At 52.8% G+C, this 20,196-nt stretch overlaps 2 protein-coding genes across 4 annotated transcripts in view; one reads left to right on the top strand and one right to left on the bottom strand.

The window, feature by feature from the left end:
• DNAH17 (dynein axonemal heavy chain 17) overlaps positions 1 to 3,069 on the top strand; it is a 35,076-nt gene extending 32,007 nt beyond the window's left edge. The window contains exons 78-81 of the mRNA XM_072025703.1: positions 569 to 751; positions 1,023 to 1,166; positions 1,681 to 1,906; positions 2,694 to 3,069. Of these exons, the coding sequence (XP_071881804.1) occupies positions 569 to 751; positions 1,023 to 1,166; positions 1,681 to 1,906; positions 2,694 to 2,941 (801 nt within the window). The 3' untranslated portion in view covers positions 2,942 to 3,069. The remainder of the gene's footprint in view (positions 1 to 568; positions 752 to 1,022; positions 1,167 to 1,680; positions 1,907 to 2,693) is intronic.
• On the bottom strand, positions 1,231 to 20,196 carry PGS1 (phosphatidylglycerophosphate synthase 1). Of its 3 annotated transcripts, XM_072025697.1 has the most exons (11): positions 18,430 to 18,717; positions 14,693 to 14,882; positions 13,473 to 13,550; positions 12,363 to 12,462; positions 11,534 to 11,723; positions 10,987 to 11,165; positions 10,212 to 10,585; positions 10,052 to 10,106; positions 6,255 to 6,403; positions 3,514 to 3,656; positions 1,231 to 2,875 (listed from the first exon to the last, which is right to left on the bottom strand). In XM_072025697.1, the coding sequence occupies exons 1-10, from the start codon at positions 18,600 to 18,602 to the stop codon at positions 3,537 to 3,539; spliced, it is 1,608 nt and encodes a 535-aa protein (XP_071881798.1). In that variant the 5' UTR covers positions 18,603 to 18,717; the 3' UTR covers positions 1,231 to 2,875; positions 3,514 to 3,536. The 3 variants fall into 3 exon arrangements, with proteins under 3 accessions (XP_071881798.1, XP_027327088.2, XP_027327087.2); XM_027471287.3 differs by lacking the exon at positions 18,430 to 18,717 and adding an exon at positions 20,066 to 20,196 and having other exon boundaries at positions 10,052 to 10,585; XM_027471286.3 differs by having other exon boundaries at positions 10,052 to 10,585; positions 18,430 to 18,715.

The raw sequence follows: 20,196 nt of genomic DNA, 5'->3' as shown, positions 1-20,196 counted from the left end.
CTGCAAGGCCAGCACAGCCACAGGCTGCACGCTGCCAGCCTGGCACCGGGGAGCGGCCAGCTCAGCGCTCACAAGCTGCACGCTCCTCCAAGGTTTTATTTGAGTGTGTTTGCACTGGGTTTGTGTGACCATATACGTGAGCACACGGTGCAGTTACAAGAGGCAGCAGTGGTCAGGGAGGTTACTCGGATAGGTAGAGACGTGCCAAAGGCAAAGCGTGGCTCACACGCAGCATCCTCCACAGCCTGAGCATGCCTAGTAATTTCTGTGCATGATGACAACTACTAAAAATACAGACTTTTTATTTTTTTTAAAGTCTTCCTTCTGACTCCTTGGATTTTACAGTTGAATTTCAGATGTCTTAGCTTGAAATCTTATCTTCCTAGCTCTCAACAAAGAGCTGCCACTTCTTAAGATTAAAGAGGTGTTAGTAAAAGTATAGAGAATTACTAAGGAGGAAGCACAGGAAAGGGCAAAGGCAGAAAAAGAAAAATCTTACTAGCTTAAACTGTTAACTTGCAGCATTTTTTCCCTAGATAAGAGGAGTTTTATGGTCTCTTCTTTCCAGGTGAAGTCAGTGCTAGACGAGATCATTGAGAAGCTGCCAGAGCCATTCAACATGATGGAGATCATGGCTAAAGCCGAGGACAAGACGCCCTACGTGGTGGTTGCCTTCCAGGAATGTGAAAGGATGAACATCTTGACCCACGAAATCAGGCGCTCTCTGAAAGAACTAGATCTGGGACTAAAGGTAAGTGTTCAGGTAGCTGGCTAGAAAGCACCTCTCCTGCACCTCTCCCTCCCAAATAATTTCTCGTGACTTGCACGTGGCCGTTGCTTGTTTCAAACCCTGTGTTGTACAAAGCTGTTGGCTACCATTGTTCACCCCCTTACACACCCCACCCCGTGAGGTACAGCCCGGCAGTACCAGCCCTGTGCTTTGTACTGGGTCTGGAATCAAATACTTCCACCAGTCTTGCTTTTTCCAGATAAAACTGCCCTGACTTTTCTCTTTTTTAAAGGGAGAACTAACGATTACATCAGATATGGAAGAGCTGGCAAATGCTCTCTTCTACGACAACGTGCCCGAGTCGTGGACGCGTTACGCCTACCCCTCTCTTCTTAGCTTAGGAGCCTGGTACGCAGACCTGCTCCTTCGCATCAGGGTGAGCAGATTTCTTTTGAACGTTAGATCTTGTGGAGCAAGCAGATACCACAGAAGGCCAGGAATCACTTCCATCAGCGTACACAGTGGTTAACTGTTTTATTTTTCAATATTAATTTAAGCAGTTTGAAGTATCTGAAATGGACTGTAACCCCAAGAATGAGAGCAGAAGTTTGAAAAGGCCCACCCTTAGCACATATCGCTGCTTTAAAAGAACATTAAATATCCCAATAGTAACTTCAAGTCCCAGAAGAAAAAATATTTAATAAAACCATGTATTTAAAGAGTGGCTTTGTTAAAAAGAAATAGCAGCAGTATCTACTGCAATCCAAATTAATAGCTGAAGTTTAATTGCTGCACTGCAATCTGATATTTACTCATCGAAGACCACTCCATCCCCATCCACCCATTACCCGAAGCTTGTGCGTTAGGCACATCCTTGTTACAGCAAAGCAGCACTCCACTGTCCAAAGGCCACGCTTCACTCTAAAGGACTTTGCTGTTTTATTTTCCAGGAACTAGAAGTCTGGACAACGGACTTTGTGCTGCCTGCGACAGTGTGGCTGGCAGGATTCTTCAATCCCCAGTCTTTCCTCACTGCTATCATGCAGTCCATGGCCAGAAAAAATGAATGGCCACTGGACAAGATGTGCCTTTCAGTGGAAGTGACCAAGAAAAACCGTGAGGATATGACAGCTCCACCCAGAGAAGGCTCCTATGTACATGGATTATTCATGGAAGGTAAAAGACTGCATCCTTTGTGAGATGTTTCAGGCACTGAGAAATCCCAGGTCAGCCTAAAAAATTACTGCAAACAGAGCAGGTGTTAATACTCTACAACTTACTCAATTTTGATTTGTACAGCTTTTGCAAAAGCTCCAAGCAGCAGAGCCTTGATCCGTGCTAGTGTCAGACACGCCAGCTGAGGGCAGCACCCATCCAGTTTACGAGTGGAGTTTCACAAACCAGATTTATTTTCTGGAAATGCAGACTGCATTTTGTGAACCTGAGGACTGGGTTGTTTGAAGCCACATGTTTCTAGTGAACAAACATATGACCCTGCTATTTAATGTGTGAATAAGACAAACCAGGAAACTCAGAACCTAAAGTAATTACTGTTAAAAAAAATGAGAGGGAATGAGATGGTAGCATTAGCTGAGCACCAAAAGGGCCGACTTAAACAAGGGCATGGAGCACACCAGACAGCTTGTTGTAGTTCCCCCCCATGGCCAAGTTCTACCTTCAGCTATGCACCTTCCATGCAAACCTATGCTGAAGGGATGAGCAGGGGCACAACTTATTTAGACATCCCACACCCAGCAAGGCAAAATGCATTCATGAGTCACAGCGAGAGGATAACTTTAGCCCTAATGACTACTAAGCCAGAGCTCCCCAACCTGCACACTTTATCCCTGGACTGTGCTGCTAGAAAAATTCCTTCCCACCCATTAACAGTTACAAAAACAGCCACCTCTAAGTGAAGAGGCCTTTGGGTAGCTGGTACCACAACAATTTTGTAATATTGCAGGCGCTCGATGGGACATCCAGTCTGGGGCTATCGCAGATGCTCGGCTGAAGGAGTTGACGCCTATGATGCCAGTCATCTTCATCAGAGCCATCCCTGTGGACCGCATGGACACCAAGAACGTCTACGAATGTCCTGTCTATAAGACACGGATGCGAGGTCCCACCTATGTCTGGACCTTTAACCTAAAGACAAAAGAAAAAGCTGCCAAGTGGATCCTTGCTGCTGTTGCCCTGCTCTTGCAGATCTAAAACTGAGTGACTATGGAAAAGAGCAGATGCTTTTACTTGCCAAAAATAACAACAAAGTTGTGTAACTGAGTTTGATTGTACCAATACTACTTTAGCAAAGTATCAATAAAAATAGTGCTGGAACTGCTGTCATGTGGAGACTACTCTTACAACCCGTAGTTTCTCATGACAGATACCAGTCAATTGGTGGTTTTTGATAAAGGGCTGGTTGGCAGCCAGGGCACTGACGCAAGCCAAATGGAACAATGGCTTGCAACCATCTAAACTCCTTTCCTTCTCGGAGCTCTCTCTCTTCACAGCTACTTGTTTGATCACCCATTAAACTTTACCCTCCATCCCGTTAAATATCTGAGCGACTGGTTCTAAAATACAGTTGCACAAAGCTTCCAGAAATGTTAGTAGGTGATTCTAGTCAAAGTGATGAGTAACTCAGGAGAAGAGAGACACCTGATTTTTTTTTTCCACATCTGTGTATTTCCATCATCCATTTCTTCCACATGAAAAAGTCTACCCCACTAATAAACCACAGTCAGTATCATTTAAATTCCCCGTGAAAATGGCAGAAAACTCACCCAAAGCAGCAACTTTTCTTCTTTCAAAAGAAATTCTTGATCAGAGGCGTTACTAGCTTCACCCACAGCTTCACATACCGATTTGGCTGCTCAAATGTTGATGATGAGACTACACCTGAGCAGAGGTAAAGCTGCTCCTGCTCCTGTACAGGGAAAGAAACACCATCCCAGTCAATTCTAAGTGTTCAATTTCTTCTAATATAATGACCTTTAAGAAAAGGCAGTTCTCAGGTAAAACTGGCCACTGATCCTGCCAAAAGGATGCATCATTTCTCCCACAAGCCTGAACACGGGAGTCTCATTCCATGCAGTACAACTCACAGAGCAAGCAAACCACCAAGGAGTTAGCACAGGATCCGTCCTTCATACCCGCCTGCCACGTTACTCCTCCTCCTGATGACTACCATCGAGCTAAGTAACTGACCATCGAGAATCAGCAATTTAAACTCTACAAAGAGCAAAGAGAGAACGTTTTGCCTTTTTGTGCCCTACAGTTTCAAGAGAGCTAACCTTCAGTTTCAGAAGAATCCTAAATCCCTTGCTGTAATTGCCAGAAAAGGAAACTATCATAATCTCAAGAGACTGGCTTACGCAGCTCTTTCTAGACACAGCTCAAGCTCTGTGTTTTCAAATGAATATGCAGTCATGATTTCAACTAAATTACCAGAAACACTTAGGCTTCTTCAGTGTGTACACAATACTGCTGAAGAAGGAAATGAACCATCGTGATGATGATACATGCTCGAATTGCACGTGAAAGCAGCTGCTTGATCAAAGGTAGAAGTGGTTTTCTTATCAAAGGTAGTTAGATTTCTAGATTTGCAGGCAAACAAGAGCAGACCAGCTCCTGTAAATCTGTTCTTAATCTTTTTTTTTTTTAACTAGTTAAACTGTCACAAACAACAGAAAGAACACTGTGCTGTTAAAATTCAGAGTGGAACACGGAAGCAGGAACTAAGCATTGGAAAGGAGCACCAGGAAGATGAAACAGTAACAGGCAGCAGACATTTGTGTGCCAAATCAGTTTAATTTTAGAAACCCAAAACGCTCAAAATGCTATGATCAACCCTGCAATGAAGAACCTTTGCCATGGCCATCTGATACAGTGAGGTAATCCGACCACTGGAAATGAGACCAGTTATATGAACTGAAATTCAGAGACTTTACCAGGATACTCGGTTCACTCAGTGAGATACCCAAACCACTCAGTTTTTCCCCATTTTAAAAATCCTTGGTGAGGTTTGGAACTGAACGCTACATAGCCAAAGTGATTTCATGGCACAAACACGTTAAGTATTCAGAAGCAGCTAGTGCACATCAGCTGCAATATTAAAAGCTCAGTTATTATTCAGAAGGTTATTATTAAGAAGACTGAAAGCTTACACGCTTAAAAAAGAAATGTCAAATAGAAAAGCCCAGAACACACTTTTTTACATGTCAAGATTCCTTGGAAACCAGACACTGGAAAAGCTAGGTGTTCAGGTTGTTCATACAGCTGAAATGTCACTTCAGCTAGGGTGCTGAACAGTTACAATTTGCACAGAGAAAGAAACACAACACTCCATTAGAGGCTTTATCACCTTGGCATAAAATTAAGTCTTCTAAACAACGATCACAGAACAGTAAACAGACAGCCAATCTCAAAATCAGCTTCCAGCAAACGGGAATCATTTAAAGCCCTTTAAATTAGATCATTGCAGCAGCACTGGTTGAGAAAAATTCCTTTGTCATATTTTCATTGATTCTCTCCTTCCATTAGAAACAAGTAGAGGCAAGATATGAATTGAAATATTCAGGCAACTCTTCCAGTAATAGAATTGTTTTTGATTAGATATACTCTGACTCATTCTGTGGAAGAGCCCTGATGCAATAGGGCAATTCCCATTGATCTTGAAGACAACCGTGCCTTCTTATGCCAAGACTCAGCTTATTACAATACATTTTTCAGATCCTTAAGTCACACACAAAGGCAACAAAAGCCAATATGCTTTGTAGCAGAGTACTACACGAGGAACTGCGTGGGACAATGTCAGCTCCAGCAGCAGATTCAGAGTCAAGACTGAGTGAAGAGTGCTTAACGGACTGAGCTGCCTAATGAAAACAGAAAAACCTGGGACACTGAACACTAAGCCACTGAAAAATGCTTGTGTCAACACTGGGAGCTGCAGCACGTAACTTCAGGGGCAGCACAACCAGCCCAGCAATGCTCTTACTGCAGACACTCCACTAAGATCCCCTGCCCTTGTTCACCTCCACCGCCTGCGGGCAGCCACCCAAAAGCTACCTGCTTGGCATTTATGGTCCTACAGAGGATTTCCCGAATGCCTGAGGAGCAAAGTCCTCCACGGGTGTGAGATTGGTGGTTAAGAGGGCCCGACCTCATCACCCCAGAGCACGGTGCTGCCTTGGCAATGCCCAAATATCGGGGGATGAGGCCCAAGAACGTGCTGCATGATCCTCTCCGAACGCCGTGTCTCAGCATCCAGCGCCTGAGCGCTGATACTCGAGTTCACTGGGGACACATGTTCCTGCCCATTTATGGCCTCCATTTCCCAGAAACAGGCACTTGTAGCAGGCATCTCATCAATAGTCACTTAACTGACAGCTCCTTGAGACTTCCTATGCTCAAGAAGGGTTTGAATGATTGTGGCTGTAGGTTTTTATTGCGACTGCGTCATCAGCATTCCCTCCGTGACCAAGAAGCACGGCATGCACATCGTCTCCCCTGAGCAGCCACTTACCTGGTGGAGCTGCTGCTGCAAAGCTTTATTTTCTGTCACTATCGCGACCTGGGCTTCCAAATCACGATGCACCGATCGATACCCAAAATTAGGAGAGCCAATCAGCGTTAGGCAGGGAAGGTTGCTTCCCGCCAGGTACAGCCAGAGGCCTGCAGGAAAAACAGGAGAAGAAAGGAAGTGTGGCAGACAAAGGAAATGACTGGGGTAGCCTCAAACAATTGCTTCACTTAAAAGAAATGAATTAAACATGTTGGATTTACAGTAACCATAAATGACCACGACACAAAGCAAGTTGTCAAAAACACGCTTCCTTCTGGCCAGTGAAGTGTGCAGAGCTCTTGCAGAGCTCGGTGCAGACCCTGGGGGACACCTGCAGAGCTCGCACTGCCCAGCCTTGCGTGCCCTTTGCAGGGGCTGCGGCACCCGCAGTGCCACCCCAGGGACCCGTTCTTAGGAACATAAATGCACTGCAAGGGGGGCCCAAAAATAATTCAGAATGAGTCACCATTGTTACGTCCGAGGTCGTTTTGCACCACAACATCTCAGTAACACTGAAATAAGGCAAACAATTTGTGTGTTCTCTGCAGCAGGGAAAGGAAAAGCAGCACCAGGCAGACACGGCACTGCAGCTGTCAGCTCGGAGCGAAACAGAGCGGCTGCAGTGAGTAACTCCTTTCCTGAGACCTCACAAGACAGTGGTGTGAGGAGGCATCTCGCCGCTCCGCCAGGTGAATTCACATGAAATAAACACTAGTAAGAGAAGTGCAGATTATTACGCCCACTCACTTCCTGAGGAGCAACCAGAAGATGAATTCGGTTCTTGCCAGGATGAAGCCTCCCAGGTCCACCCACCCCTGCAGCTCACACACAGCTTCACCAGCACAAAGGCAGCGCAAGCGTGAGACAGCCCAGGACGGTTTGTCAAGCACAGAGCTGAGCGTGGCAGCAAACAGCAGCTGAGGGTGCCAAGGGCCAGCTCCACAGCCCACAGACAGATCCAGGCAGCATTTGCTGTCCCCTGGAGCGCACCAGCGCTCAGCAAGGCCCCCAGCAGGTCCCTGCCAGATGCCCTATCCCTACTGCAAGTCACACAAGGACTACAACAAAGAACCCGTAGCCAAAAAACCACCTAGTCCTTAAAATAGAAGCAGGTTTCCTAACTCAACCCCAGAGCAGTTCCAAGAATGCCTTGAGTAAGAAGCTGCCGATTCACCGCTGGTTCCTGTAACCTCCTCCCCGCCCCCACGTCACGCACTCAGCAGCTCCGCGGCCGCTTTCAGTTGCGTCTCCCGGCCCTGAGCTGCCGCTGCGCCCCCTGCCAGCCCCCTGCCACCCTCCTGTCACCCCCCTGCCACAGAGGGACACAGTGCCCACCAGGCGAGGAGGCCAGGGGCCAGCAGACAGCACAGGTTTGGCCATCCCTGCCACCAAAGGCAGCAGCTGCAGCAACTGCCCAGTGCCCGAGCCCAGCAGCAGCAGCAGGCTCCCCACGGCCAGCCAGAGGCGTGTTGGGCAGCAGCCCCCAGGATTGCGCTGCCACGCTCTTCCTAAGCGGCCCTGCGGCAGCCCGGCAGCCTTTCCCGTGCCTCTAGCTTTATGGCCACCTGGCAGGATCTGCTCAAACAGTGACTCACCTTTCCAGAAAGAGGAAGAGCCGTTTCCCAGCCGCCGCTCAATAGCAGCACTGCAGGTTTATCTCGGCGCAAACAGCCACCTGCCTGCACCCTGTCACCTGATGCTTCTGTGGAAGGGGCCGTAACCCTAAAAGATAGGCCTGCCTCACCTGCAGCACCGCACCCAGAGTGCTTCCATGGGCCCATTTTGTGGCATCGCCCCCAGGAAAGCTGCTCCCACTGCCCAGGGCTGTGTCTCCCACCCCACGCACCCGGCAGCCGCGCGGTGCTGAGCTGGGCTGCTGGAGCTGCACCCGCACCCAGCAAAGCTCCGGACAGTCACAGCCCTGCAGGAGTACATGGTGCAGGAAGCTGGGCTGGGGGATACAAAACGCTCGGGAGGAGCTGGAAGGCTTTGCAGAACACCAGCCGCAGCACGACCGCATTGGGCGCGCATCAGCTGGATCCCACGGGAGGCTGACTGAAGGGCGGCCTTCACCTCAGCCCAGGGTGATAACAGGCGCCCTGTGCTGCTGCAGACGTCTTGTGTCCCAGCAGCCAAGCTCCAGGCGCCTTTCCTCTGTCCCCAGGATCACCCCTTTCCCCTTTCTGCCCTGTCCTCTCTCACACACTGCATCACTCCTGCAGAGGGAATGGAATCGAACATGGGCCAAAGGGCAGAGCGTGCCAGAGCAGGGAGCCAAAGCTGCCCCGTCCTGCACTCCACAGCAGGAGCGGGCACGAGGCGGTGGCACCAGAGCCTGCCCCTCCTGCCAAGCCCCCGAGCCTCGTGCTGCTCCCCGAGACGGGCACAGCCAGGCCAGGAAGGGGCTGGCTACCAGGCGGGTGCCCTGTGGTAGCCTGGAGAAGCAGCCCGTGCTCAATCCATGCCAAACCACAAAGTCCCACTCGGAGCCAGCAGTGCCCGGCAAGAGGAGGAACCTGCAAACCACAGAACCCTTGAGCACGTGCTTCCTGGAAGGCAGATCACTCACGACTTCCCAGCCAGGCAGGCACCTCCTCAGCAGAGCCCCCGGCGGGGGATAGGGGTTTTAGGGCACCCGAGGTGCCGGTGTCACTGCTGTCGAGGCACAGCGCTCGGCAGGAAGATTTGTAGTTTCTATATATAGGCAGCCCCGTAACACTCGTTTGTTTTCTTTAGACAAGAGAAGGCCGAATCAGCAGCTTTCTCTCCCGCCACCTCTGAACCTTCTTCCGAACAGTGCTGCAGGAAGCAGGGCAGATAGAGGCATTCCCACAATCTCCTTAAACAAACAAACCCGGATGAACTGCCGGTCATGGCCCCTGAACAGGCCCGCGCTGGCTCCGGGGCTGCATCCTCCACCTTCCCATCAGACACGCTGCAAACAATACGAACGCCCCTCAGCACGCCGCAGAGCCGGCCGGGGAAACGTGCGTGGTGCTGAGTGCCAGGCGGGCAGCGCTTACAGGAACAGAGCTGTCCTGGGGGACCCGGAGCCACCGCAGGAAGTGACAGCGCAGCGGAGCTCTGCCTGCCGGGGCCTGGGGTAGGAAAGGCGCCGCGGCACGCGGCACAGATGTCTCAGCTGAGCCGAGGGCTGCGCTCAACCGCGACTCCGAGTCATTCTGGGAGGTGCTGCACCAGCACGCCTCACAACGGGGCGACCGTAAGAGGCACGGCACTGGTAAAGTCACAGGCGTCAGACTTCTTAAAAAGACACCCCGGCTCCAGCAGACGTCCCAAACTATTTGCACTGGTAACAACTACTGCCGAGTGGCCAAGCGGTTCCTACAGCGTCACGTAGAAGAGAACAGTCAAATTTAGAGACAACCAGCAACAACCAGCCGAGGGAAAATATTTATGCTCTGGTCAAGGTGGTGAGGGGCTGGTGAAAGTTATGCCTTTTCTTTCCATCAAGTAAGAAGGAAACTGGAGTCTTCCACAGAAGACTATGATGGCAGAAACTGTTTTCATTTTTAAATTAACTGCATTTGAGGCAAGACATGACTCTGCATAGCTGTCTCCTGAGTGATCCAAACACTCAGGTTTGTGCAAGCCAAGTGTTCGAGCCCTGGATGAGTAATCTGGCGGTTAAATCCAGGCTCAGCACCCAGCCATCCCCTCACTAGTCACACACCCCAAGCATATGGAAAGGCTCACATGCGTTCTGAATGAGTCCCCTTGAGAAATGGGCATCTTACCTTTGGCATGGAAAGTCCACCCAGCCCTCGAGTACTCCTGCAGCTGGACCCTCTCCTGTTGGTGAAGGTAGCAGACCTCACTGTAAAACTGGTGTTCTATGTAAACATAGGCAGCAGGGATGGCGCCTGCCACCCCTTTGGCACCAAAAAAGCCATTCACCTCTGGTGAGGCCAGGAGAATCCGATACTCTGCCCGAGTGCCCAGAATGAGGTCCATGTAAGCTTGCGTCAGGTTGAAGTAGCCAGTGGTGAGGTATATCCTGGCATCCCGCTCAGCCTCTGTCAGCAGCGTCTCTGTGACCATCTCGTCTATTTGAATGCCAAAAGGTTTCATTTGGATTAAGGGATAAATCCAGGTGTCAGGTTCTGGTTTCAGATCCCCAGATGCTTGAGAGCCTTGCTGGGATAACAAGGAGTTGCTTTGCTGGCTGCTGTGGAAAGTCTTTGCATGCAGGAGTTCTTGTCGTGTCCTGGCAGAGTTGATCACTTCCATGACCCTGCGATTTGCTATCTCACAGTAAGCCACCTTGTCCCCTGCAGGAAAGCCAGGACAGGTCGCATTTAGGACCTAATAGTTCCGAGCTATGCACCACCTATGACATAGCAGGAAACGCTAATGACAGGACATCAATATCAGAACAAAAAGGAGTTTTTTGACACAAAAATCAAACAACTTTCTCCTCTATGTCTGAGAAACAGATGTTTCAAAGGCAGCTAGGAACTGTGCTACAAACATCCTGATAGATTCCGTTGCAAAACTCTAGCAACCTTGTTTTTCATAATGGATGGCACAGAAATGGGATGCCCCACAGCCTGTAAACAGAGGTCAGACGCTCTACAGTTCACAAATGGATAGAGTTCACATCCTCCTTAAATAAAATGCTGGCTCTCCTCTGGATCCTATTACCCAACCAGACAGGGAGACTCCCTCCTACCTTGGTACGGGTGCACCATCCCCTCCATCATCTGGACTGTATCATCCTGCTGTAATTGCAGAGACACATCTCCAATTGCATCCACTAGCTCCGTGAAGAAGTCTGCAATCTCAGGAGAGTCCTGCAGGAGAACATAGCGGTCCTGACGATTGGTGAAGTACAAATCACTCAGGTTTGCACTAGGAGAGAAAAAGGAGAGCTGAGTTCCAGAACAGAGCATATACTTGTGATCCTGAATGCCCCAGCTGAAGCTGCAGATCACACTCCACATACAACAAGACTAAAGCACAAACTGGCCATTTCCTTTTGAATCTTGAAGATTTTGTTTTGTTTTGTTTTTGTTTTTTGAAAAAGGCTGTCTTTCTTATGAGAATCTCGTGTGACAGACCTATGGTTGCTCTTCCATATCAGAAGAGCATTGCTATGATCATTACAGAAAAAAACAGATGCAAATACTGAAGTTCAGACAATACCAGTGGTATGCATACCTTGCATCAAAACCTCAGCTAAATGAATCACAGAAAGGCCTGGAGAGGCAAGGACTCACCCGCTCAGGATCACATTATCATCAAAGAGATAGACCTTGATGTGCTGCAGCCCAATGGTCTCATTAAAACGCTCCGGAATCAGGAGCTTGAGAAGTCCACGCAGGTTTGGGGTGTGGAAGAGGGAAACACGGACTTGTTCGGGGAATCGCTGCAGCAGTGGAATTAGCATTGTCCGAGAGTTCTTCCTGCCTGGGAGATACAGGAGTTACACACACGGGATCACACCTTGGCATGGCACAACTCCTCAGCTAGGAGCTGCTTACAGAATGAGCACCTGCCTCATCTGCAGGTGCCTAACTTTTTTTTTTTAAAAAATCACTTTCATTTACACTTATGTCAATATCAAAATATCCAGACCTGTACGTTTGTTGATGAATGGGCCTTGCAAATGATGGGCAGGACTGACACTGCCCACACCCAGCACTAATAACACGTGCTACAAGGAGTCACCACAAAAGGTTAAGTGTACTGCTGCTTCCAACAATTCCCCCACTACCCTTTAAAAATGAAAACATAAGAGCATGATGGATAAGGGCAAATGTGCTGACAAGTGAACTGAACAAGCAAGAAAGAACAAGTTGCACAGAGCACAGTCAGGAGCCAGAAGATCACTGGGCCAAACACCTATTTCCTTTAAAAAAGCTGCTCATCCTGAAGATTTTCTGGGAACGTGCAGTTACTGGTATACAAGGGGACAGGTTTTGAAACAGATGTGATTTAAGCCTGCAGGTCCAACCAGCCAAGGCAGCCTCTCTCTTAAAAATGACAGCACGTCCGGTACAACTATAGAACAAGCCTTCAAAGAAAGCAGAGCATCATAATACCTACCCCGAGACCCCCTGGTGTAGTCAAGAAGAATGGAAACTCTGAGGTCTGGTGATTCTTTTGCTTGCAATGATTTCTCCAGTGTTTCTTCTAAGCAATCCACCTGCGCAGAGAGATTGTACCACTCATTACAGAACACAAACGAAGCTTTATAAGGAAAGTGTTCAGAAACCAGGAGTCAGTGGTCACGAAAGTTTCCACACCCTACTCTAAGTCTTTCCTAGTCATGCAAAACACTGTGGTTTACACTCTGCATCTGTCAGACTGGCATCCTACTCTATCAGCCTAGAGCAGCATATGAAAGGGCATCAGTTCTATGTGCATACACTCAGGGCTCTGAACAGCAATTAATTTTAGCAGAAAAAGTTCCAACGTCATTCCCAAACTGCAGATTTGTGTTACCAAAGGAAAACCTTGGGAGAGTTCACAAACGATACAGAGGCGGTTTTATTCCTTAACCTTGAGGCTGTTTGTCACATGCAAATTCAAATCCTGTGTGCAAGCCCAGACAAAGACAGGCATAAAATGCTGCTCAGGACTCCATCCACCTTTACCCTGCTACAGAATCTGAATTCAAACATAAGAATTTGGCCAAGGTCAGGCTTCTCCCTAAAGGACTTAGGGAATGCTTTTGTTTCTCGAGGGAAGGACAGGAAACAGAAAAGGTAAACAACATGAAGCAAAACTGACCTCTGTCTTAAATGCAAAGAGCTAGCAACGCGTCAGAACTCACCATTTGCAGGATAAAACACAGCACTAAATACATACAACTTTAATCATGTTCAAGAAAAATGGCAAGGAAAAAAAAAATCACCCGTGATCCCACAGTTCTTCAAAAACCCTTTGAACACTATGCCAGTAACCTCTAGCAGTCTGAAATATCCAGGCTCATTACCCCATGAAAACATTCATGAGTTACTTGGCTCTGTACTGGGCTTAGAAAAAACTGCCTACACCTCCCTTCTCCATCCCAAGTACAAGGACACAAACACAGCCAGGAACCGTGAGAAAGCTCTCAAGGAGAGGAGAAAATGTATGTAAATGTTTTTGCAAGGGTAGGCATTTTCTTTCTGCATTCATTTTCACCCCTTCCCAATCCCTTCCCACACTCACCAGCTCCTGCTCGAGGAGCCCTGTTCCCAGGTACAGTGAAGCCATCACCACTCGCTGCTTGGCTGTTTTTATCTGCACCTGAGAGGAGCAGAAAATAAATTCAGGTTCATCCTCGATCGCTGTGATCACTAGGAGCTAACAATTCAAACCACAGAAAAGCCGTGGTTCCCCCTGAGGAGGAGCACTTTGCCAGATCACCACAGTCTGCACAGAAACACCAACACACTGACAGCAAGGATGTAAAACACTCGGGTCTTTCCAGAGCAGGATCAGCACCGCTGCTGCATCCAAAAGCTGAAGTGCTTTTGGGAAGCTGAGGAACGCATTCCCTACACTTAAAACTATTAAACACAAGAGCAGTTACACAGCCCCAGCCGCAGCCTTTGGAATGTATCACTATCACACTGGCAATCCCAGTTTTCATTCTGCAACTGCTTTAATTCTCCATAGCCCGCCCTGTGAACTGGCCAGAACCTAGCTGGATCTAAACTCAAAGCTGTTCCTGTTCTGTGGGAGGGATCAGACCTCCAGAGGTCTTTCCCAACCTCAAGTCGTTTGTTGTGTTATTCCATGACCCTGAAGTCTTGCTCTCCAACAGCTTACTGCAACCTTCTAAATCATGTTCCAGAATGACTTGAACTTCCTTTACATACACGTCGTGAAAAGACTCAAGCAACTGAGCTGGAATTCTCCCCTCAGTCCCGCTACTCACCTGCGAGATGCAGAGTTACAGGACTCACCCTGTACCGACCAGAGACCTTTGGGAGGGACTGAGGGAGCTGTGCTTGCTGAGTGTGGCAGAGAGAAGGCCAGGAGTCACCTAGCAGCAGCTTACAGCTACTTGAGGAGCAGTTACAAAGACAGAGGCAAGTTTTTCTTTGTAGTTACAGTCATATAAATATTTATATATACATATGGTAGCCACAGACAGTGCTTTGGAAAGTTCAGGTTGGACACAAAAATAATAATAATAATAATAAACAACTAAGATGGCCCAACACTGGAACTGGTTACTGAGGGGCGGAATCTCTGCCCTTGACAGTTTTTAAGACTCAGCGAGACCCAGCCTGGCCGACCTGACCTAGTGCTGACAGCAATCGTGTTTCACGCAGAAGGCAGGATTATTAACCTGCAGCTGCTCCTTCGCGCTGACCTGCCTGTGACTGCCCATAACCACTGCAGTTCCCAAAACCCTTTCGTGCTTGGAACCCACAACTGACCTTCAAGAGTTCATAGAATTCAGCCGGGGATGAAAGCACCTTGACGTGAGAGCTGGAGATCCCAAACTCTGGCACCAGGTTCCTGATCCACTGGAACCTGTGTGCTCCTTCCGGACACAGGGAGCACGGCGGGGCAGTGACCACAGGGACAGGAGGGGTGAGCAGCGGGGCTAGGAGAAGCCATGAGGATCTGTGAAAAGAGAGGTGGGGGAGTTCTGTGTGACACAGCCTTTGCTTCCCACAAACAGCCTCCAAGGAGGTAAAGGAAGAGCCACAAGCAGGGCCAATACATCGGAAGGGTTCACAATAGCAAGAACGCCCTTCCCATACTTCCAGCAGATTCATCAAAACCAAATCTGGGATAGAAAACATACACAACAGGGGACAGAACAGATCTGAACATCCTCGGCTCCTGCCCCTAACCAGCAGGGGAGGCAGGGGGAAACAGCTCACTCAGAACAGGACAGGGGCTAGAAGCTTAAGAGACTGAGCTGCCAGCTCTTCCAGACACCCCCAGACCAGGAGTCCGGTGCTGCTGGGGCTGCCAGCCATCCCCGGAACCAATCGCTTCTGAATTCTGCCTCAATCTCAATCACACACGCATGGTTTTTCCGTGGTTAACTGTGATTTCTATGTCTAGCTTAGCTCTCAGCTGGGCTAAGGCTCACCAGTTTCTACTTCAAGTAAAGATGTTTCAGAACAAGGCACACTGCTCTAAAAGTTCCTCGATGAAACAAAGGAACAAGCCTCAAGCCCTCAAACTCATCCAAAAGAAGATCCCGAACATGCGAAGTGCCTGAACGCAGTCCCAGCAAAAGGCACAGCACCAGAGCACTGCTCACGGGCAGCGTGTCTCGGGGGGCACAAGGCAAGGCACAGCCCGACTCAGCCCCACTCAGCCGTGCTGCCCTGGCAGGACACCGCTCCTGCCACAGACTTCCAAGTGACGGGGAAGTCGAGGCACCAGCAGGAGGCTCGTTCTTCAAGAAGAGATTCCAGAACAAACTGCATTGCTCTGAAGTCACTCGAAGAAACCGACTTACTGCCAGGAGTCCCGCTCAGGGGGATGGCAAGAAGGAAATGGTGTTTTTCTCCTCTGGAGGCTCCGCATGCATGCAAGATCATCAAGTCACACAAAAACCCCCGGTAGGAGCCTGTCCACATGACAAAACCACATTTCAGCACAATTAGCAGCAACAACTCCCATGAGGTCCAGGAATCAAAGAGCGAGTGACCCAACTGCCTCCCCAGAGCCGACAGAAAGGGTCTGGGACTGCGAAACCTCCTCGCGAGAGCCCGGCTTCGGTCAGGCCAGCACGGGGGCGGCTGCCTCGTCCCAGAGGAGCGCCAGGTCCCGCGGGGCCAGGAGGCAACCACCAGCCTGCGGCCCACCCCAGCGCATTCTGCCATCACCACAAACCAAGGAGAAACTTGATAACGACCTTTACCAGAATTCGTTAGGAGGAACTTTTAGGTTTTACCATAATCCAAAGCCCAGATGACCACAGATTCCAGGAAGATGATTTCACCCAACTGCTTCATGATAAAACACTGGATCTTCACAAGGTTTCCGAGTACCCTTACGCAGAAGCCAGACACTTTGTAGTTGTGTTTCCTGGAAAATCCACTAGTTTGTCACTGACTATTCATTGCAACAAAGGTCTGAGTCAGTTTGTGCAAGAATTCCTGGGATTGTGTCTTTCAACAGATCACGGGGACTAGGCTCAGACTGGACACCCGTAAATTTTACAGATTACGCAGTTCAGCTGTGAACAACAGAAATCTCCCGTAGGAGATGGAGGAAAAAAAAGTTCGTTTTTTTTTTTTTCAACGCAGAAAAGGAATACCAGAAGTGCTGGTTTTTAAGCCCACACAAGTCCATTTTTACAGAACTTGATTGGGACCTTGCCCAGCTCATGTCTCAAGGCGCCGGCCACGTATGGGCCCAGGGTCCCACCATCCCTTTATCGTTCCAGGGCGTATGGCGAATGGAGCCAGGACGCCCGAGCGCCCTGAATTCAAATTAGCATCCCCACACACTCTGTGAAAACAAAGCACGCAGCTCACTGAGCAGTAACAAACTCAGGACTAGAGCCTCGCCCTGCAGATTGCAAATTATGTTCTCTACGATTATTCCCACCGAGGTAACAGTAGCAATTTTTTAGGCATTATATGACAATAATTGATCAGCAGGAAAAAAGAGCTGTTTTCCTTATTGCTCCACTGGCCAGAGCTGACCGATTGCCCTCGCAGAAGGCTGAGAACCCCCTTTCCTAAAGCAGGATTCCAAGCCATTTCCCGAGCTGCAGCCTCACCCACACCCTCGCTCCACCAGGCCAACACTCGGCTCGTGGGCTCCTCTGCGCCTGCAGCACCAGCAGCTTACAGTCAGATGAATTCTGTGCGGGTGCTGCTACCCGCTAACCAAACTCCCTCCGTGCTTTAGAGATCCCTGCTGTGTTTGAGCTGGTAATCCAAGACAGAACTGTTTGAACTCATTTAGCGTCACGCGCCCAAGACTCGTACAATGATCACAGAAAGCAGTATTTTGCCCCAGCCAGCACTAACAACGGCACAGCAGCCGCTCACCAAAGCAGCAACTTCTACCCAAAAGTGACTGCAAAAAGCTCAAGCACCAGCCTGAGTGTAACACAATCCTTCAGCAGCACACGACAATAGAAACCCTGTCACATTATGAAGAAATCGTCAAAATTCCACACTTCAACAAAGGAAGCTTTCAGAGAAACAGAAACCAGCGGCGGGGGGAAACCCTTCCCGCGGATTCCACATCATCGCGTTAACCGGAAAGAGAAAACAGAACCAAGAGGAACCACCTCAGATCTTTTCTACATAAGAAGCTGACCCTAAATATAAACGAGGGATTTTTTTTCGCATGTTCTATTTTTAAAAGCTGCGGTTTTGGTACCAACTCATGCTGGAGCTGAAACATTTATTCTCTGTAAAACCTCATCCTCAGAGCCCGAGGTGAAGTGAAACTGCAGGATCTGGCGCTGTCCTTTCACCCACAGCCGCCGCGGGGGATCCACGCGCTGCTCACCTTTGTCAGATTCCGTCAGGCCTTTCCAGGGCTCAGTTCAGCAATTTGTCTGCGCTAACAAACCCCGATCAAACCAAACGAGAAGTTGGAAAACCACCTCCTCGGCTTGCCAAGGGGAAGCAGCAGACGCTGGGCAAACACAGAGCTCTGGGACAGCGAGCGCGGCCACCACGCATCTGCTGCCCGCAGGGAAGGGGGGACAGGCACGGTGCCACCGGAGCTGCCCCCCACACAACCCCGATGACCTCGCGGGGGCGGCTGCACCGGGGGCACTGAAACAAACCCGCCCCGGACAGGGCCCCGCTGCCGCCCGCACCACGAGGGGCAGGAGCCGTGCCCGCGGGTGCCCGAGGCCCCTCTTTATTCAGGGGTTCTGTCAAACCGCCCTGTCCGACCGGCCCTGCCCCGGGGCGCGGTTCTGCAGCACGCGGCCTCCTCTGCCCGGTAGCGGCGGGGGCAGCCTCGGGTTTCGGCCCCGCCAGGGCCGGCCCCGCGCCCGCCGCTCCCCGCAGGCCCCGAGCGGTGCCCGGGAGGCCGGGGGGGGACCGGGCCAGGGCGGCTCCGGGGGCCGCTCCCGGCGGTCTCGTACAGGCCCGGCAGCCGCCAGCAGGCCCGGATCGGCGGTAACGGGACCACGGGGACCACGGAACCGGCCCCCCCCTTGGGCCGGGCTCCTTACCTGCGGGCGCGGCGGTCGCGGCCGCGGGACAGGCGGTCGGAGAGGCGGCCGAGCAGCGCGGCCAGGCCCAGGCGGCCCCGCGGCAGCCACGCCGACAGCCGCCGCCACAGCGCCGCGCCCCCCGCCGCCGCCGCCATCAGCCCCGCGCGCCTTCCGCTTCCGCCCGTTGCCATGGCAACGCGCCCGCCACGCGCTTCCGCTTCCGGGCTGCCCGCGCCGCGCCGGTCGCCCCCGGCCCCGGGGCTCGGCCCCGACCCCCTCTCAGTGCCCCCCCCCACTCAGTGTCCCCCGGCCCCGCACCCCCCGGGCCGCGCCGTCCCCACGGGCCGCGGCCGCACGCCCCGAGCCGTGCCCGGTTCCCCCCCCGGTGCACGGCCCCGTCTGGCTGCGCCCCCCCCCCCCCATCCCGGCAGGGCCCCCCCGGGCCCGGGGCTGTGCGGGGAGCGCCCCCCCCCCCGACACCGTCCCCCCCCCCACACGAGGCTGCCCCGGGCCCGGCCGGGCGAGGAGGGGCCCCGGGGGAGCCCCCCCGGGCTGGGCAGGGGGCCGGGGGCTGGGGGCTGGGGGCTGGGGGCAGGGGGCTGGGGGCCGCCCCCGTCCCATCCCGGGAGGAGCCGCCGCTGGGCCCGGCCGTGCCGGAGCCTCCCGGCCCCTCCCCGCCCCAGGCAGGGCTCCAGAGCCCGTTCGCAGCTCAGCCCCGCGGCTTCCCCGCAGCCTCGCTTCCCAGAACCGCCCCGCGCCGCTCGGCCCCTGCCTGGCAGCGGCGGCTCCGGGCCGAGCCCCGCGGCTCCAAGCGGGCCCCGAGGACGGAGCCAAGCCCGCAGTGCTCGGGGCCCGCTCACAACACCCGAAATAAACGGGGGAAGCCCCCCCGGGGGTCCCGGTGCCGCTCCCCGCCCGGCTCCCAGCCCCCCCCCCCCCCGAACCGGGCTCTGCCCTCCCCCGGGGCGCCGGCACCGCCGCCCGCCGGGCCCGAGGCGATGAGGACGCCCCCCGGGACCGGCCCCGGGGCTCCCGGCCAGGGGGGACAAGGGCCGTGGCCGCTCGGCCTCGCCGCGGCTCCCCGCAGACCGGCGCCGCGGCCGCCCGGAGCCCCGGGGGTGCCGGGCAGCGCTGGTCCCGGCCGGGGGGGGTTCGGGGGGGCTGCGGGCCGGGCGAGCTGGGCGGCCCCTCGGAGCCCCCGGGCCCCAGCCGGGGGGGGGGTCACCCCGGTCGTTCCCAAGCGTGCGAAGTGAGGGCGGTTTTCTTCCCTGCAGGTCTGCTGGGAAGTGCAACCGAGGCCAGCACAGGCTGGAATGTGGTGCTTGAAATAACCTCGGCGAGGCGCAGACACCCGATCCGCCGGGGGGCTGCGGCCCCCTCCCCGCAGGGCTCGCGCCCCCCGGGGCGCTGCGGGGCTCCGGGCGGTGGGCGCCGGGCCGGGCCCCCCGCCGCCGCCCACCGGGGGCCGGTCCGGGGGGGCTGCCGCGGGGCGGGGGTCCCGCTGCGGCTCTCGGGGTCCCCGCGCCCCGGAGCAGCCCGGGGGTGCGCCCCCCACTCGGTGCCGTGTCGCCCCCCGCCCGCTGCCGTGCGCCCCGGGGCGGGGGGGGGCGGAGCGGGCGGGGGGCAGCGGCCCCCGGGCTGGCCGGGGACTCACCTCTTCTTAGAAGGAAAGAGCATGAATGGGAGCGGGAGGGGGCGGCCGCGCTGCCCGGAATGGGCCGGCGGTGCCTGGCGGCGAGCCGAGCCGGGCCGAGCCGGGCGGGGCGCGGGGAGGGCGCCGGGGAG

Source organism: Anas platyrhynchos, chromosome 19 (genome assembly GCF_047663525.1).
Source record: "Anas platyrhynchos isolate ZD024472 breed Pekin duck chromosome 19, IASCAAS_PekinDuck_T2T, whole genome shotgun sequence".
NCBI classification, from domain to species: domain Eukaryota; kingdom Metazoa; phylum Chordata; class Aves; order Anseriformes; family Anatidae; genus Anas; species Anas platyrhynchos.
This window is presented reverse-complemented; position numbering and strand designations above follow the sequence as displayed.